The sequence below is a fragment of the Hippopotamus amphibius genome, chromosome 17 (genome assembly GCF_030028045.1).
Source record: "Hippopotamus amphibius kiboko isolate mHipAmp2 chromosome 17, mHipAmp2.hap2, whole genome shotgun sequence".
NCBI lineage: Eukaryota > Metazoa > Chordata > Mammalia > Artiodactyla > Hippopotamidae > Hippopotamus > Hippopotamus amphibius.
The window spans coordinates 49,187,610-49,206,926 of NC_080202.1; the positions used below are offsets into that span (position 1 = coordinate 49,187,610).

Sequence of the window (19,317 nt, forward strand, 5' to 3'; positions counted from 1 at the left end):
AATTTTTTTTTTTTAATTTTATTTATTTATTTATTATTTTTGGGGGGGTACACCAAGTTCAATCATCTGTTTTTATACACATATCCCCATATTCCCTCCCTCCCTCGAGTATCCCCCCCTCGAGTCCCCCCCACCCTCCCCGTCCCAGTCCTCTAAGGCATCTTCCATCCTTGAGTTGGACTCCCTTTGTTATACAACAACTTCCCACTGGCTATCTATTTTACAGTTGGTAGTATATATATGTCTGTGCTACTCTCTCGCTTCCTCTCAGCTTCCCCTTCACCCCCCGCCCCCTCCCAAACCTCGAGTTCTCCAGTCCATTCTCTGCACCTGCGTCCTTGTTCTTGTCACTGAGTTCATCAGTACCATTTTTAGATTCCGTACATGTGAGTTAGCATACAATATTTGTCTTTCTCTTTCTGACTTACTTCACTCTGTATGACAGACTGTAGGTCTAATAAATTTATTTCTTTACTCACTTATTAGCTGTGTTTGGTCTTTGCTGCTGCACACGGGCTTTCCCTAGTTGTGGCAAGCAGGGGCTACTCTTCATTGTGGTGCACAGGCTCCTCACTGCCATGACTTCTCTTTGCTGCGGACCACGGGCTCTAGGTGCGTGAGCTTCAGCAGTTGTGGCACACGGGCTCTAGAGAGCAGGCTTTATAGTTCTGGCGCACAGGCTTAGTTGCTCTGCAGCATGTGGGATCTTCCTGGACCAGGCATTGAACCCATGTCTCCTGCACTGGCAAGTGGATTCTTTACCACTGTGCCACCAGGGAAGTCCCAATATCTAAATGGAATCTTTCAGTTTTGTTTTCCCCTTTCTCAAATATGGCTCCCTCTTTTGGTGCAGATCATCAAAAATAATTTTCTTAAACTAGAAGTACCCAGAACTGAACTGACTTCCAAGTTATACAGTTAGTTAATTTCTCAAAAGGTACTAGAACCAAATCTAGATTATTCCTATTCCAGTATACTTTGCAGTATATGCAGTTAAAAGGAGGCAGGGGAGGTAAGTTAAAAGAGTAAGATGTGATTATAATGAAATTCCAGGGACTTCCCTAGTGGTCCAGTGGCTAAGACGGTGCTCCCAATGCACGGGGCCTGGATTCAATCCCTGGTCAGGGAACTAGATCCCACATGCCATAACTAAAGATCCCACATGCCGCAACAAAGATCCTGAGGGCTGCAACTAAGACCTGGCACAGCCAAATAAATACATATATTTTTAATTCCATTATTAAGCCAGAAAGAAAAAACAAATACTGTATGCTAACTCATATATATGGAATCTAAAAGAATGGTACAGATAAACCCAGTGACAGGGCAAGAATAAAGATGCGCATGTAGAGAACGGGCTTGAGGACACAGGGCGGTGGGGGGTGGCGAAGGCGAAGCCAGGATGAAGTAAGAGAGTAGCACTGACATATATACACTACCAAATGTACAACAGATAGCTACTGGGAAGCTGCTGCATAACACAGGGAGATCAACTCGATGATGGGTGATGACTTAGAGGGCTGGGATAGGGAAGGTGGGGAGGAGTCACAGGAGGGAGAGGATATGGAGATATATGTATAACTACAGCTGATTTACTTTGTTGTGCAGCAAAAACTGGCACAACAGTGTAAAGCAATTATATTCCAATAAAGAGCTTTAAAAAAATTCCATTATTAGCTCTGTATCCCAAATTGCACAGAAAATTACCAATTAGGTTTCTAAAATTATCAGAACAACCAGAGACTTCCCTGGCAGTCCAGTGGTTAAGACTCTGCACTTCCACGGCAGGGGAGACAGGTTTAATCCCTGATTAGGGAACTAAGATCCCACATGCTGCACAGTGCAGCCAGAAAGTAAAAAAGCGAAAAACAAAAACCAAACAAACAAAACAAAAAACACCAACCAAAATTCTCTTACTGTGAGTGTTTGACTGTGACCACTCCTTAGCACAAGGTCTATCTGTGAAGGGAATGATATTGCTTATATCTGATGGCTACTGTAGTGTAACTATGTTATACTGTTAAACAGTAACCATAAGATTCTACAAAACTAGTGCATGAGAAGTGGGAAGAAAGCAAAGAGCCCAACTTAGTCATGAGGACCTTGGAAAACAGGCAAAACTAATCAACCAAATGAGAAGAAGAGCTTTTACTAGTATTGCAGATCCTTCAGACTGCTCTAACCTGCACAGGAGTGTTCCTTGGGTAGAAAACAAGAACAGCCCAAATTATGAAACAAGATTCTCCTTGAAAGTCTCAAGGGCAAAAAAAGCTGACCAGGGGCAAGCAGGTGTTAAGACATATGACCCTACAGTAGAAACTTTGTGGCGCCACACTAAGTGGAAGGCTAGCCTCAAATGAACCAAAAAGAACAGGGAGACAGGAAGGGCAACGCTTCTGCAGGCCAAAGTCATCAAATATTACAGGAACATTTTTTTTTTTAAATATTCCTAAAGTCTAAAGGAGGAATATTTGGGACTAGAAAAAGCCGAGTCTCTTTCTGGATTAGGGAAACAGGGAAACTGGACTGTACAAAGTCAAAAAAGAACAGCCCAAGAAGTGTTTCAAAACATGGCTAACATGCTAGGAAGCAGATTCTAAACTAATCCAACCCGTTACACACAGTAGTAGTTAGGACCAAGTGAAACCTACCATCAGGAGGGATTGAGCAAAAACAAAAACACTGCAACACATCTTGTTTAAAAGGAGATTTATTAGAAACACTTTTAGGATGTAATTTCATAAACATGAGCCCTGGGGAAAAAAGAAAAAAAAAAAGAGGGCCCTAGCAATTTGAGACCCAGACAAGGTAAAGAGGAAGAACAAGACTAACCAAGCCAAACCATCTCTTGACTCAAGTTCGAAATAAGAGATCACTGATAATATAACCTTATTTGTTTTCCTTCTCCTTGCCTTTAAAAAAATTTTTTCAAGAAACACTTCAATTTAATCTTTACTTTACTAAAAGTAAACAGAAAATAAGAAATAACAGAAATGGCTAACAGCCAGGAGTAATGGCCATGACTATACTGACCACGTATAGGAAGGAAGCAGATGGAAAGTGAAAATCACAAGGAAGAAAACTAGATATGGATTGTCTACCCACTGTGGCACAAGAGTTCATGTACACTTTTAAGTGTTAAACAATTCTATGTTACTGACAGTGAAAAAGAGAAATAAGGTATTACTGCACCAAAATCCATAAGATGACTAGAATTCAGAAAGGTAAGATCAGCACTCAAAAAATATTATTTCTATTTGAGGGCATTTGCTGGTTTAATTCTAAAGAAAACACTTTGAAACTGAGCTAGCTGTACTTTAGGAGGCCTGGGTGTGTGGAGAAAGAAGAAAGTCAAAGCCCAGGACTTGCCCAATGAGGGGATTCTGAGAAAGCTACCCTACACTTTAAACAAAGAGCACACGGCTACCCTTTCAGGATAAGAGCCACCTAGAAATAAACCAGCCCTCAGGAAAACTCAATGGATATAATTATGCAGATTAGACAAATTTAAAGAGAAAATTTAGAAGTAGAGGCATCAGAAGAAATAAAAAGTGGAAGGAAATTTCAGAACAACCTACTCAGTATTTAGCCCTGGGAAATAAAGACCAGCAATACAAAAGATAGGGTAAGTGGCAGAGAAAATACAGTAAGAGCGTCTAACATATGTTTAAATGGAGTGCAAGAAGACAGAGAGTAAGGCAGAAGCAAAATACAAGGAGACAATGGCTGAGAATATTCTAGAATTGATGAAAACCAGCAAACCAGAGATTTAAGAAGCTCAGTAAGTTCCAAGCAGAATACATCAAAATGATTCAACCATTCACAAAAATCTCCACACAGATGTTTACAGCAGCTTTATTCATAACTGCTAAAACTTGGAAGCAACCAAGACATTCTTTAGTAGGTGAATGGACAAATAAACTGTGGTACATCCAGACAATGAAATACTATTCAATCCTTTAAAAAAAAAAAAAAAAGAAAGAAAGAAAAAAGAAAGAGCTAACAAACCATGAAAAGACACAGAGAAAACTTAAATGAATATTTACTAAGTAAAAGAAGCCAATCTGAAAAGGCTACATACTGTATGATTCCAACTACAGTATATGATATTCCAGAAAAGACAAAACTATGGAGACAGTAAAAAGATCAGTAGTTGCCTAGGGTTAGGGGAGGGAGGAATGGATAGTTGGAGCACAGAGGATTTTAGGGCAGTAAAACTACTTTGTATGATATTATAATAAATATATATCACACATTTGACCAAACCCATAGAATGCACAACACCAAGAGTGAACCCTAATGTACACTATGGACTTTGGGTGATACTGTGTCAATGTAGGTTCACCAATTGTAACAAATGTGCAGGGGCAGGAGTTATCTGGAAAATCTCTGTACCTTCCACTCAATTTTGCTGTGAGCCTAAAACTGCTATAAAAACTAAAAAACATTTCTTTTAAGTGTATGCTCAGGTTCCCCCAAAATATTCAGATGTAAATAAAGCTCAGGAAAATAATAAAGAAAAACAGTAAATCAATCTAGACATATCTTTCATCCCTACATTACACTGCAGAAAATCAAAGACAGAGAAAATCTCAAAAATGGGCAAAGAAAAGATAGGTTACCTTCAACAGAACGGCAAGGAGACTAAAAATAAAAGAGTATAATGGAAATCAGTGGACAACAGCAAACAACGTACTGAAAGAAAAATAATAGCCAACCTACAATTTTAAACCTAGCAAAGATACCACCATTCAAGAATAAAACCAAAAATAGACATTTAAAAGCAGACAAAATGGGGAGACAATCACTGGTAAACCCCACACTAGAGAAAGCCCAAAAGATGTATTTCAGGCAAAAGAAAAAGTATTCCAGGTAGAAGGTCAGAGATGTGAAAAGGTATGAATGACAAAGAAACTGGTAAACATGTAGGTGAACATGTAGGTTAGGCTAAATGAACATAACCATAAAACAGATTCAATAATAATCTGTGGACTCTTAAAAATATAAGTACAAATGGTGAATACATGACTTTCTTTCATTTATCAAAACCCACAGAACTGAGTTTTACTACACAAAGAGTAAATCCTAATGTTAAACTATGGACTTCCCGTAAAAATAATAATGTATCAATACTGGTTCATGAGCCATAACAAGTCTACCACACTAATGCAACATATTACTAATAGGGGAAACTGGAGGGACAGGATGGTAGCATATGACAATTCTTTGTACTAACTGCTCAATTTTCTGTAAATATAAAACTGCTCTAAAAGTCTACTAATTAAATATATATACATATACAATTAAATAAAGAACAATAGCATGTGAGGTGGGAGAGGAATCATGGAGTTAAATTTTCAAGGCCCTTATACTGACAAAAAAAGAGGCCAAAAGTATTAACCTTAATCTTTGATAAATTAAGGATACATATTGTAATTTCTGTGATAACCAGTAAAAAGGTACATAACTTTTAAACTAGAAGAGGGGAAAAATGTAATGTTAAAAATAAATAATAATATAATGGCAAAGATTTGAAGGTAGGAGAAAATGGTAAGAGAATGTTTCTTTACCATAGCAGATAATTACTCAATAAATGAAAAAAATTCAAAAGAAGGTAAAAGAAGCATAAGAAAGATTTAAAAGAAACATAAGGAAGATTTAAGCCCAAATATATGTCATTGGATTAAATGCAATCTCAGACAAAAGTTTGGAGACTAGATTAAAACAAGAAACATGCCTATATGGGTGACAGCTCTATTTTCATCTTCTCAATACTCTTTACCAGTTCAACAAAGATTTATTCAGTGTATACAATGTGTTGAGCATTTGAATACTCAAAAATAAAGGTATCACCCATGTTTCTCAAGGAGACTAACGGGGAAAACAAATGTGTTATAATAAAAGTAGGTTATCAGGTGCTAATAAGATAATGCAACCAGATTGGTGAGGCTATCTGGAAAAGCTATACAGAAGCGATATCTGGATTATGCTGAAAGTTCATTTGACAAATAAAAAGGAATGGTAGAGGAAACCGCATAAGCCTGTTTACTAACATTTCAGGTTAGGAGATCAGCCGTGGTTTGAGGTGGCAGCACACAGCAATGGGGAGCAGAACGATCCATGAAGTGAGGAAGTTAGGAGAGAGAGTTTCAACTCCACCCAGCAGACAACATGGAGGTTTTAAAGCAAGGGAGTAAAACAGTAGTATAACTGGTGGTTGTTTACAAAAAGGTGAATGGGGTAGGAGAGACTGGCTATTACAGTTATGAATGAGGAAGGTCTAGATTAAGGCAGTAGCAGGAGGGCAGACAAACTCTAGAGAAAGAAGAGAAACGAAAACTAAAAAAAGAAAAAAGAAAAGAAATGAGTTGATATTTGACTACATGTGCAATGAGGGTAGAATTAAATAAACTAAAGTACAGATGGTCCCCAACTTACAACTGTCCCATTTAATGATTTTTCAACTTTATGATGGTGTGAAAATGATATACATTCAATGGAAACTATATTTCAAATTCTGAATTTGGATCTTTTCCCGGGCTAGTACTACGTGACACAATACTCTCTCATGATTTGGGGCAGCGACAGCAGCACAGCTCCCAGTCAGCCCCGCAATCACGAGGGTAAAAGAACCAATACACTTACAACCATTCTGCACCTAAACAATCATTCTGCTTTTCACTTTCAGTACCGTATTCAATAAATGACATGAGATATTCAATACTTTATTATAAAATAGGCTTTGTGTTAGACGATTTTGCCCAATAGTAGGTTAATATTTAAGTGTTCTGAGCACGTTTAAGGTAGGCTAGGCTAAGCTACAACGCTTGGTAGGTTAGGTATGTTAAATGCATTTCCAACTTCTGATATTTTCAACTTACAATGGGTTTATCAAGACATAACCCCACTGTAAGTCAAGGAAGATTTGTAATGAAAAGAAGATAACATAAAAGCAAACATAATAATAAATTTATCAACAGTTCCTTAAAACTAACCAGTATAAATGCAGACTATTTTTCAGCATTTATGCTTATTGACCGTCTAACTATGTACTAAATATAAGCACCTAAACACATTTTTTAAAGTTAAACTGGCATTGGTATGTGAAATAGCTAACACTAGATATCCATACCTGACACCTTCTAATTGATGCAGTTCACTAAATGACAGGAGAAAGGTATCAGCTGGTTAAGGATCTTTTCAGAAGTCAAATGTGATCACTTAAAAGGTTCATGTATCAGATTCACAAATTTATAAAAGATAGGAAAAGAAATCATTTTTCTTTAAGAAGACATCAATAACCTACTATGTATGTGGTACTACTTAAAATCACATTGTCTTGCTTCGGGCTCTATAAAGCGAAGGTTCTTATTGTGCCAGAAGAGAGCGTCCCACTTTTCATGGCTTCTCATTTTGCTCTTTTTTTCAACACCATCAACACACTGCATAACCCTTTTTATTCAATACAACTGAAACCAGTAACATTTATCAAAAAAGTAAGTTATGGTGGGGAATCTTAAAATAATAACACCTTAAACGTTTTCTTTGAACTTAAAGCATATAAACGTTTATTCTGTTGCCAATCTTTTGATACAGGCCTTTTGAGTTACAGATCCACTGACTAGTTTCACACGGTCTTACATAAACCACACCCATAATGCATCATCTACAATTTCCAGTTTCGATTTCTTTAAAAGTGAAGCAAGACCTTTAAAGATACTTGCCAAGGATCTAAATGAAGAATTCTTCCAGATTAAAAAAAATTTTTTTCATAAATGTTTATAGATATCTCCTTATTGACTCATTTTATATTGTCTTTCCAAGGCAGTTAACTCAGTTTTCACAGAATCAACAATTCTTTCATTTTACAATCATATTTCAATGGTTAACACAATTTAGTATTAAGCTCTATAATTATAATACAAGCGTAAGTTGTCATAAAGTGACCCTTGCTAAGTCTATAAATCAACTGGTGGGAGCAATGCAGTGGGCATCAGTTAGTATGTCTTATATAAAGAGAAGGAATGTTTATTACGACTAGTATCCCAGTTATGAAAGATCTAAATTCACTTATTGATTTTATTGTACTCAGGACAGTATCTGGCACACAGAAAGCACTATAAGAGTATTTGTTGCTATATTAGCATTAAAATTCAACTAGGTACAGATAGCAGTGCATGCGAGGGTAGAATTCCACCTACTTTACAGTCTCCAAAATCAGAGACAAGACTACCTGTATTTAAGTTGTCAAAAAGGAAGAGATAGGGACTATAAACTGCATTAAGTCCTCACTGAAAACATACGAATACCAGGTACAGTCAGTTTCACATTACTGGAAGGGATTATCTAGTACTTGAAGGAAGAGAACTTAAAAAAAGAAGGATATCTCACATGTGAAGTCATCAAGAAATGAAGAAGTAGGTTCATAACCCAGTCAACCTATCACCTCAAAAATGCTAAGAGGATTGTTACAGGTACTCCTAAAAAGTGGCAGCTAGACTAGAGGAAAGTCAGCTATAGCTTCTCAGTACACATCAGGTTATTTTCCTCTATTATCAACTCACTGATGACAGAAAGCATCAATCTCTTAAATAAAACCACATGGTGCATCCCAAAGCGCGAAACAAATGCTTCTGGTTTACCGGCCATTATAAATTAAATATTATATATAAAATTAATGCATATAAATGCAATGTGCAAGAAAATTTTTACTTTGCAAATAACCTAAAGAGCAAAAAGAGCAATTTAAATACTAAAAGTAATAAATGTGGTGGCTTGGCCATTTTCTTTTAGCCTAAGTTTTGTGACGTATATCCAATTTGCAGGTGCAAAACACTCAAGGCAACATGAAAGGAGATCTACAATAACCAGGAAGTTCGAAGACTGCAGCAACTTAAAACACCCTGTCCACTAGGAAAGCATCCACAGTGGCACTGACTTTCTTCCTTCTATGGACATCAAAAAGTACTGAAAATGTTATGAATAGTTAGGACAAACTCAAGAGACAGCCCATGAGGCTGCACCAGTCCCACTAGATGGCACTATCACAGGAAAGTCACTCTGCTCTCCCATTTGGAGCAAGGGCTGAAAGCGTTCATGATCTCTGCAAAAATGAAAGCTGTCATCAATACAGTGACATCCTCATTGAGAAATTAGGACCCATAATGAGGAATTCCAAGCTTGAAAGAGGAATTTATCCAAAAGCACCTTTACTCCCAGTACCATGGCCTCCTCCCCACTGCTGTTTCAAATCAGTGGTCTGAGAGATACAGTCTTGCAGGCGAAAGAAGTCCTACAAAATGGAGATTTTCTTTTTCCTCTTCCTAGCTCCACAAAACTATAGGATAATTTACTTGCCCCCCCTTTTTTTTTCCAAGTTTCTTTGCTATGGGTAGAAATACTCTCCTGCCAGTCCATTTATCGTAATCAATATACCTACCGTGATTGGAAACTTCAAAATAACATACAATCAATGGCATAAAAGCATCTGGATATAAATGAACTTCTTTCTATATATTAAAGGTAGAATTTCCTATCAAACAAAGTTTTCTAACACCTTAGCAACATGATTTTAGGTTGGGCCTGGGCAGCAAAACTCACAATGTTACTCATTCCCATAACTTATGCTCTACCCCACGGAAGGTATTCTTGAATACAGCTACCATGAACCTAAAAACAGAAGGAAAGAAAAGCATCCTAACAACAAAACCCAATGAGCTGAAACCACGTACAACCTGAATATGAACTTACTTTTACTCAGTAGGTGACCATTTGAACAGACAGATTAGAATACAAGCCTTTTGCTGAATTCCCAAGTTAAAAGACACAACAAAGGTCATTATTAGGTAATCAACTGAATCAGAGATCAATTTAATACTCAACTATACTGCTCACTTACAGCTGAAACTACTTCACCTACATCAGAGAATTTAACTTTACAAATGTAACTTTAATATACAACAGTCAGGAGTGTAGCTGCTCCAAAGTGCTACAAAAGTCAGTTACTTAATGAATATAGATGCCAAGAAACCAAGACTTACAAAATGTGTAACAAATCCTGTGTTCCCACAGCACCTTATCACACCCCTAATACAGCTCTTATCACAGTATCATTTCTCTCTGTCTATAGCACTCGCCCTGTCCACACTGGGGGCTTGGAAGCACTGTACTGAGGTGTCATCCCTAACACCCTGCACAAGGCCTAGTATGCAGCAGGCACTCAATATTTGTTGAATGGACAAAAACTATCAAGCTATTCTAGCTCACCAAAATTATGAGACTCATCAAGGCAGCCAGTTTTTCCAACTAAACCTTGATAAACACCTTCTCCTTTAAGAAGCTATTGACCAAAGCATGAGATTAAGATCTAAGTCACCATGAGAAATAAGATTTCTTGAAAAGCATAGGAAGAAATGTATCACATGAAGTCAAAAATTCTCGTGTCTCAAGCCCAAGTAAGCAACATCCTGGACTGGCAAAGATTTTAAATAAAACATCATAAGTATATTTTACATAATGTGTTCAAGGCACAAATATGTTTCACATTTTGTACTAAAGCCCATATCCTATGAGAGCAGAGGAGTGAGGTAGCAGGTACATGAGGATGCATAAGAAGCCATAACACTGCCTAACTTAACACCTGCCCATTAATGGGGCCTGCTCTTATTTTATGCTCCTGGAACAAAATAAAGAGTGAATAAGAAGGAAAAATAGGAGGAGAGAAAAGGCAGTCTGAGGGTACAACCAAGAGGAATCTGCTGAACTGCAGATCTGGAGAACTGACAGATTATGCAGAGGCAGAGTTTTCAAAATTCTACATATAACTATCCAGAAAGCCCAGCGTAATGAAGCTATCTATGCCAGTACCTTTTCATTAACATTTTTTTCTGTGTGACTGAGTTTTGACAAAATGTGGTATAGAATCTACATACACATCCTGTTAGTATCCTTGCAACAGACCCATGGGAAACCTCTCCCATACCAGAGACTAAAAAGAAGTTGTCCTCCCATAGAGAGTACCTTCAAGCATACTATTAAACGACTGGAACTACTGGTAGTGTTTAAAAGTTCACTGGAACTGTGAGCCAAATCTTCTCCCCTTCAGTGTACCTGAGTGATCCACCCAAACTGCTCTTTGTTTTTATCTGTTTACATTGGACTACAAGCAGTGTTCAATACCATCATTTTACTCACCTTACTAACACCAACTCCAGTAAACCTGGCCTCTAATAATTCCTGCCGTCGGGGGTCCAGGCTATGCAATTCTTCCATCATTTCTACTGAAAAAGAAAAAGTAGGCTGTGAGACCATAAGAGCTAAAACATGAGGAATCAATTTTTAGATATAACAAACCTCACAGTAATTATTTAACCAAATGGTCACACGCAGGTAAACCTCAAATAAATATAGCATACAAGTAATAAACTACAATGTGCTGCATCAAATAGTAATACATTTGAAGTTATAAAGTGGCTCAAAAGTCCTCTTCTGAGGGTCACTTATTCTTAGCTAATTCTGAATTGACTTTAGCAGCAAAAATCCTCAAACCCTTCATACAATTTCTGTAAAAGTTGAGCAAGGACTAGCTTACAAAAAAGAAAATTTCCTCTCTCAGCCTTTGAATTTAGCTAAGTACGTAAGGATATTTCTTTCCCAAACACACAGGAACTAGTCCTTAAACAAAAACTATGAATCATCAATGATAACTTCAAAATAATACAGCATGAATCAGAAGCTACTAATAACTTAAAATAATGCTATTATATGCTTCCTTTCTCTGAAGAGTAGATAGTAGCTCATGAAAAAAAGGAATTAATTATTTCAAATTTAATAGAGAACCCATGGTAAAACCATCAATCTGCATTCACTCAGGAAATTAGTATAGCTCCATAAACATCCTCTCACAAAATCTTTCTCTGCCACTCCCTGGAGCAGTAGGTTTCTCTAGACATCTGCTTTTAGCACTCCTTCCAAGCAGGGAGGGGCAGGAGGACACCATTTTTAAACTCCTTCCACGACCAATTAATACACAGGCTACTCTCTCAGCAAATACCTCCATCGTTTCCAAGAGATCAACTCTTGCAGAACCCATTGGAAACCTCCCTAATATTAAAAGCAGAAAAGGTGCATATACCATTACCTATAACCCCTCTGAACATGTTATTAAATAGTTACTGGAATGATTGGCACGATTTAAAAGTTCACTGCAAACACGAATTAAACATGCTCCTCTGCAATCTAACAACTCCACAATTTCCAGTAACAGCCCCTACAAAGTCCTCCAGTTTCATTTCCCTTCCTGGATTGAGAGCCTGGGGCCAAGGGGAATGAAAGGGTGGCAAATTAAAGTTTCACCCCCACAGACACAAGTGCAGGTTAGAGAGGGAATCAGCAAATTCTCGGAAAAATTGCAAGGCATCTTGAAAAAGAAAAAGAGAAGAAAAAGAAAGACTGAGAGAGTGTTTCCCTAAGTGGCCTTCCTCGCGTCTCGCCCTGCCCGAATCGAGGCCGGAATGGCAGAGGCTGCAGCCTCCCTTCAAGCCCCAGGGTCTCTCCGCACGTTCCCTAAACCTCCATCCACAGGCCTGGCCCAAAAAATGACGCCCCAGCAGTTATGCCATTTAATGTCAACTCATGTTAAGGAAAGATCCACTCTGCCTCATTCCAGCGGGGCCTTGGACTGGGATCCTCCCTGTAGCCCACAGCCGGCAAGCAGGACCGATGCGGCCTGGTCCCGGCGCCCCTCGCCTCCCGCCGGCTCCAAACTTTCCCCAACTCCAGGCCCACCTGTCACGGAGGGAGGGCGGGCCAGCTCTCGGGGGCGCCCGGGAGGCTGCCGGGGCCTCCAGCTGCCCGGGCGCCCCCCTCTCCCCGCCGGCCGCCGGCCCCACTCCCAGGCCGGGGCCGCCTGGGCCTCCCCCATCTTCGGCCCGGCCCCTCGGCGACCCGCAGCCCTCGGGAAGCCCCTCCCGCCTCAGCGCCGCGGAGCTGCGGCCCGGCGCCGGCCCCCCGGTGGGCCCGGGCCGCAGCCTCCTCAGCCGAGGGGGTCGCCCGGACGGTTAATGCCTCAGGCCCGGCGCCCTCCCCCGCCCGGGGCTCAGCCTCTCACCTGCCGCCGCCGCTGCCGCCGCTCCACGCTCCTCCCGGGAGGGGCCCCGACCCGACCCGGCTGCGGACCGCTCTGCTCTCCCCCTGGGCAGGCCCGGGGCGGAGCCGGGGCCTCTCCTGAGCGCCGCAACCCCCCGCCCGGGCAGCCGCCGCCGGCGCCGGGCTCCACGAGAGGGCGGGCCGGGGAGGGGGGCCTCGGAGGCCGCAGATCCCCGGGCTCGCGTACAGAGCCAGGCGCCCGACGCGGGCCCGGGCCCGGGCGGCCGCGGGGGGCGCGGGACCGGTCTCCTGGCGCCGGACAAAGGCCAAGGGAGGCACAGAAGGGCCCAGGCCCGGCCAGGAGGTGGGGGCCCACTCGGCTAGGGGCCACTTGGGTGCGGCGTGGAGGGCGGGGGGGGGGGGTCGGAACCGCTGGTGCCCAGGACCCGCCTCCGGCCCCTTAATCCGGATCGGTTCGGTCCGGATTAGTAGTGATCGGTGTAAACACACTAGTGAAACCGCGTGTTTCCTCGCGAGATTTGCACGGCTGGGAGGCAGGGGGGGTCCTGGGGGGGGGGAAGAGCCGACAGTGGGGGAGGAGGGGGAGGGGACGAGGAAGGTGGGGGGGGTCCCCGCTGCCCCGGCGCCCCGCCTCCTCCAATCAGCGGCCGGGCTGGCGGGCAGGGGTTAACCAGGGGACCCCGCGCCGGCGGAGAAGGCCGCCGCCTCGCCGGGCGGCTGAGGGCAGGCGGCGCCGGTGGACGGGCCGCGATGCGAGGGGCGGTCGGACCGGTCCCGGGCCGGAGTCCCGGAGCCCCCGCTGCCGCCTTTGTAAAATCAGCTCCCGCCCCGCGGAACCAGTCCCAGCCGAGGCGGTTGGGCCGGCCGCCCTGGGTAGCGAACCGGCGCTACGGGGGCCTCGCCGCCTGGGCCGGGCGCTTCCCGGATCCGCGTCGCCGAACCCTGCGCCCGCCTAATCCCTGGTCTCCGCGAGTTTGGGTGAGAAGTGGGGTTGCTCTGCCCAGGATGGATTTTAGAGGAAGCCAGCCCGTGAGCCGACGAACCCCGCCCGAACTTCCCCGGAGACGCCCCGTTAGTGAGTTGGCTGCGTCCACCCCTGTTGGCTGGCTCCCACGCCCCGGCACTCTCCAGACCCACCGTCCCACTTCCCGGATCCACGCTCGCCGCCCTGGAAAGCGGACAGCGCTTCACCTCACGTACCTGGTTGGCAGGGCGTCTTCAGGGACAAGAGGTGCTCTGGGATCAAGGCTGAGCCCCCACCCCCACCAGGATGCTGCCCTGCGGAAGGGGGGGGCGGCTGCCCCAAAGGGACTCTTTCGGTGCACCCAGGGGGAGGTTCCATTTCAACCTTTGGTTAAAAACAAGGCACTCCTGGGTACTTAGGGGTTCTGAGAGTAAGTGCTAAAATGGAGAAAACAGGCTTGCCCCTCAGTGTCTACCGAGAAATGGGAAATAGAATGCAGTAGCTCCTGCAGCTAGGAGGGCTTCTTGCACAGAAAAAGTCTCCCATTTTGATCACCCAGCACCAGAGGAAAAATCACATTCTCCACCGACTTCTGTGAGCCGGGACACTGACTTCAACACAAATACCCAACTTTTTAGTTTCCTCTGATGCTTCCTTGGTCAGACGTCTGAAGATGACAAGGACTGACTAAAAGCGAATCGCTTGGGAAAAATTCAGGTAATGAATAAGCAAGAGCCTTGAACTTTTCCAAGGGGTAGGCAAGTACTTCAAGTGGAGTTTCTGCCTTTCTTTCTTCCTTATTCATAATCCTTCCTGTGTTAATGGAACACAGACCTGCTGAAAGGGCAAAGGATGGCAGTTCACTTTTTGTTAGTTGTCCATCCTTCCAAACCCTTGGACAAATTCAGGCAGTGTGGAAGAACTCCATTCAACCAAGTGTCACCTTGCTTCTGGGCCGCACACACGTATTTCCAAAGATAACAATGGTTGAAGGGGAGCGGAAGAGCACGTCCCAGGCAGAGAGCAGGACAAAAGGGCAAGGTGAAGGACTATCAGGAGAGCAAGAGAACCAAGAGTACCGTCCCCTACAGCTCGAAAAGAAAAGCAAGTGAGGCAAGCTCTGTCGTTATAGTGAATGATCAAAAAAGTAACTCCTTAAAATGACACTGGAATGTCTCAAAGGAGAAGCGTTTAAGAGAAAGAACACTGACTGGACAGAGTTGGAGCTGAGTTCTGGCCAGCTCTTCCACAGACAAGCTGCAAGGACCAGTTACCTAACCTTTCAAGTTTCGCCAACCTCATCTGTGAACAAGTTTGGACTAGAGAATTCCCAAAGTCCTTTCCAGGTCTAAAAGGCTATGATTCCATTTTTTCAGCTAATTTTTGTTTTTGGCTGCACTGCGCTGCATGTGGGACCTTAGTTCCCCCACCAGGGATTGAACCCGTGCCCCTGCATTGGGAGCGTGGAGTCTTAACCACTGGACCACTGGGGAAGTCCCTGAGATTTTTTTTTTTTTTTTTAATAAAAGTAGTCTGAAATACAGGAAAAGATTACATTTTTAGTTTCACTTTACCTAGTGTGTTTTCTTCTGCTTGTCAAAGAACTTACACTGTCATAAGCCTGTTCACAGCCCTGCTCCACATTTAACACATCCCAGTAGGAATTGCTCATCGGAATTTAATGAATTTGCTTACCACAAAAATGAGGTGCTTCTGTTTATAAGCATCATATAAGTGAAAATATCAAATGTCAACAGTAAGGAAAAAGAACGATAGATGGGTAATTTCAAAATAAACTCTTATTGTCAGATGGTTCTCACAATGTGATTTAACCTTGGGTTCATGAACCAACTTGTGTAAAGTGTGTTTGCTGGGACTTCCCTGGCGGTGCAGTGATTAAGACTCCGAGCTGCCAATGCGGGGGGGGGGGGGGGGCGGGGCGCAAGTTTGATCCCTAGTCAGGGAACTAATGTCCCACAAGCCACATGGCCAAAAATTAATTAATTAGTTAATTAAAATGTGTTTGCTCACAAGGCTACTTTGTGAGACTCAACTTGTCATGGACTGGCAAATGGTGACATTTCCTATGCAAAGGCTCAATTCCCATCAGCCTCAGAAGGTGATCATCTGGTCCTTCCTGCCTTCAGGGTAGCATATGACAAGTCCTCCAGGTTCATGTTCATAGTCACGGACAGGACCCGGGAGCTGGTGTTCCCCGAGCTATGCTCTGCACACCTTGATAGGTTAAATGCTTTAAAGGGAGTAGATGTACATTGGACCTTGGGAAACTCTAGGTTAAAGTTAAGTAGAATTCTTTATTTTAGTACGACTTAGAGCCTAAAATGTATAATATGCATACGGTAATCTCCAGGAGGGGGATTGGGGTATTCAGTGGTTTCCTATTTGGTTTTTGGGACCACCATCCTGGCTGTTGGTTGGTTGGTTGGTGGTTTCAGGTGCTCATGGGAGAGGCTTTTGAGAAAGACTGGGGAATACAAAAGTAGTTCTAGCCCTCTTTTGCCCTTTTACCTGTACTACACTAATGAATGTCCAGCATCTTCTTAAATATTTCATAACATCCACCATCTGGCCCTATATTACTGAGCAGAGGACCTTAACGCACACCCTTTCTAACAGGAGCCTGCAGTGTGGTGGCTAAGAAGACAGACTTCCTAGTCAAGGGCCCTGGTTTTCATCTTGGCCCTGCCTCTTACCAGCTGTATAGCCTTAGGCAAGATATTTAACTTCTCTAAGCCTCAGTTTCTTTATCCAGCAAATGGTGTTAAAAACCTCACGGGACTGTTGGCACATGAAATGAGATAATGTGTATGCCTGACAGAGTAATCTCTGAATAAATGGTCCCCAAACCACATTTGTATCAAGGACGGATACATCTGGCATTAGATTGGTTTGGAAGCACACAGTTTAACTTCAGAAACCAGGCTGCCAATGTACTGAGTCGTTGGTGGGGCTCTTTCCTTCATAACAGAAAAAGGACTTGATGTCTCTTTAAAGAAAGCATTACATTTGCTGGGGGAGGGGGGAGTAAATAGAGAAAAATGTGAAAGTCACCTGGTCTGTTTATGTTCTTTTTCCCCTGTCCTTGAGAATTGAGGGTTTGTAATGGTGTGAAGAAATAAGGAGTTTTGTGAAGGCAATATTTCCACGATAAATTCTGGTAGGCATGGCAGTGTAGAAAGTCAGGGCACTGGTGGTTGGACAGAACTAGGTTCTAACCCTGACTCTTCACCTCTCAGGTTCCTCATCTGAAAACTCTGGCCAGCACACCTAATCCCATGAGTGGCTTCAATTAAAGTTGAAATAGTGATGGGAAATGTCTTGTAACTGTGCCTGACATACAGTAGGCATTTGGGTGGTGTTCTTTCCTCCCTTCTCCCCATTCCTAACAAAATGGAAAAGCATCTGGTTGCCGTAAAAGTACATTGTAGATGAAAGAAATTCAGATCCCAGCCTGTGTAAGACTCTCTGCCAATCTCTCCCCTATCTCTATGCTTTTCATACCCTCCTTCTTCCCAGCATGCTTCAGAAAGTCTTCCTGGGCAAGTCTCCTTGACACAGTTTGGTTTCTCTATCAAGTCATGCGTTCTTCCCCATAGCCCAGTGATGCTGGAACAATATTCTTATTCCCCTGGAGAGCACCTCCCTTCTTTAATTTCCTCTTTCAACTCCCTCCCCAAATGTTACTTTTTAATACTTGTCTTCCCTGAATTGTGTGTTTCTTCTTCCCAGCAGCTGAAATGGAAAATAGACAAGTAGAGGAGCAAAGCCAATAAATGCCACTTAAAAGTAACAAGCCCCTCCCCTGAGCTACTGAATCCTTTTTGGTCTTTCTCAGAAAACGTCAAGATAGGAAACAACAGCAAACACACTGCACTTTTGGAAGCTGGCAAAGTATATTTTATAAATCTTAGTTCTTCCAATGACCTTTCATATTAGGCTTAAGTAATAACCTTCAGACACACTGACACAGGTCATGAGGGAAAGGGTGCCCGAGCCCCGAGCCCACAGAGAAGAAAGGAGGGGATCACTGGGCTAGTGGCAGGAGGCTTGGGCATGGTCAGCCCAGAAAGGCAAATCCGAAGATGGACACTGCATAGCGTCTGAGCTAAGAATGAGTTTTATTTTTAGTGGTTGAAAGAAAATCAAAAGAATAGTATTTCATGACGTGAAAATTATATAAAATCTAATTTTGGTGTCCATTAGAACACAGCCACACTAATTCCTTTACATACTGTCTGTGGCTGATTTTGTGCTACAAATGGCAGAATAGAGTAGTTGTGACAGGCAAAGCCTAAAATGTTTACTATCTGGTCCCCTTTACAGAAAAAGTTTGCCAACCCCTGCTCTAGGCCAGGGCCAGGGCTTCTCAAACTGGATGAAGCATACGTATCTCTTGGGAATCTTGCCGAAATGCATCTGGTATAGGGCCTGAGATCTGCATTTCTGACAGCCCCAGGTGATGCTGTTGCTGCTGTTTGCAGACCACACTGGGTATCAAGGCTCTGAAAGGCTCATCTGTTACATTCGTAATGAATGTTTTACGGGAATGCTCTGTGAGTACAGGGAGCAAATGTTTAAAAATATGAAAAACTGGAGTGTAACCCATGACAATGACCTCAGTCGAGTCTTCCACATTTCATCCCATTATTTTGGCATCACGTGACAGCCTGAATAGACGTGGAAATGGATTTGCCACCACCTTGCTGGGGCCAAAGGGATGGCAGGCCAACCCTCTTGTGATGTGGTGCTTCCTTTTATTGGCCCTAAACCTACCAGTCCAACTACAGAAGGGCCTCTGTCTCCTGGTATTGCAGAATTTGGAAAGGAGATCTGAGTTCATCTTAGTCTTGACTTTTCCAGCTGCAGGCAAGTCCTCTCTCAGTTCTTTCTTCAGTGAGCATTGCTTCTCAGGGTGCTTCAAATCCCAGCCCTTCTACATACATGTTCTGAGACACATGACTTCCGGAGCCTCGATTTCCTTATCCGTGCATTGGAGATACGGTATGTAAAGCACTTGGCTTACTACCAGATTGGCCAGGTGCTTCCAACCTGAAGGGATCATAAAACTTATATCGAAAACCTGCTCGTCCCCCTACCTAACTCATGTTAGCAAATGTCATTTCCATTCTTTCATTACTTATTTCCAAAACTCTGGAATCATCCTCTTACACCCTTATCCCAGCACCTCCGTCCAGCCTCACCAGGCTGCTCCCATCTCAGGGCCT

The 19,317-nt window shown here is 42.9% G+C and overlaps 1 protein-coding gene across 5 annotated transcripts in view; it reads right to left on the reverse strand.

The window, feature by feature from the left end:
• TLK2 (tousled like kinase 2) overlaps positions 1–13,547 on the reverse strand; it is a 110,260-nt gene extending 96,713 nt beyond the window's left edge. For 3 of the 5 annotated variants that reach the window (XM_057716825.1, XM_057716823.1, XM_057716824.1), the window contains exons 1-2: positions 13,109–13,547; positions 11,194–11,279 (exon numbers count right to left, since the gene is read on the reverse strand). In XM_057716825.1, the coding sequence (XP_057572808.1) occupies positions 11,194–11,274 (81 nt within the window). In that variant the 5' untranslated portion in view covers positions 11,275–11,279; positions 13,109–13,547. The remainder of the gene's footprint in view (positions 1–11,193; positions 11,280–13,108) is intronic. The other 2 variants (XM_057716822.1, XM_057716821.1) reach the window with 2 other exon arrangements.
• Positions 13,548–19,317: the final 5,770 nt, after the last annotated feature.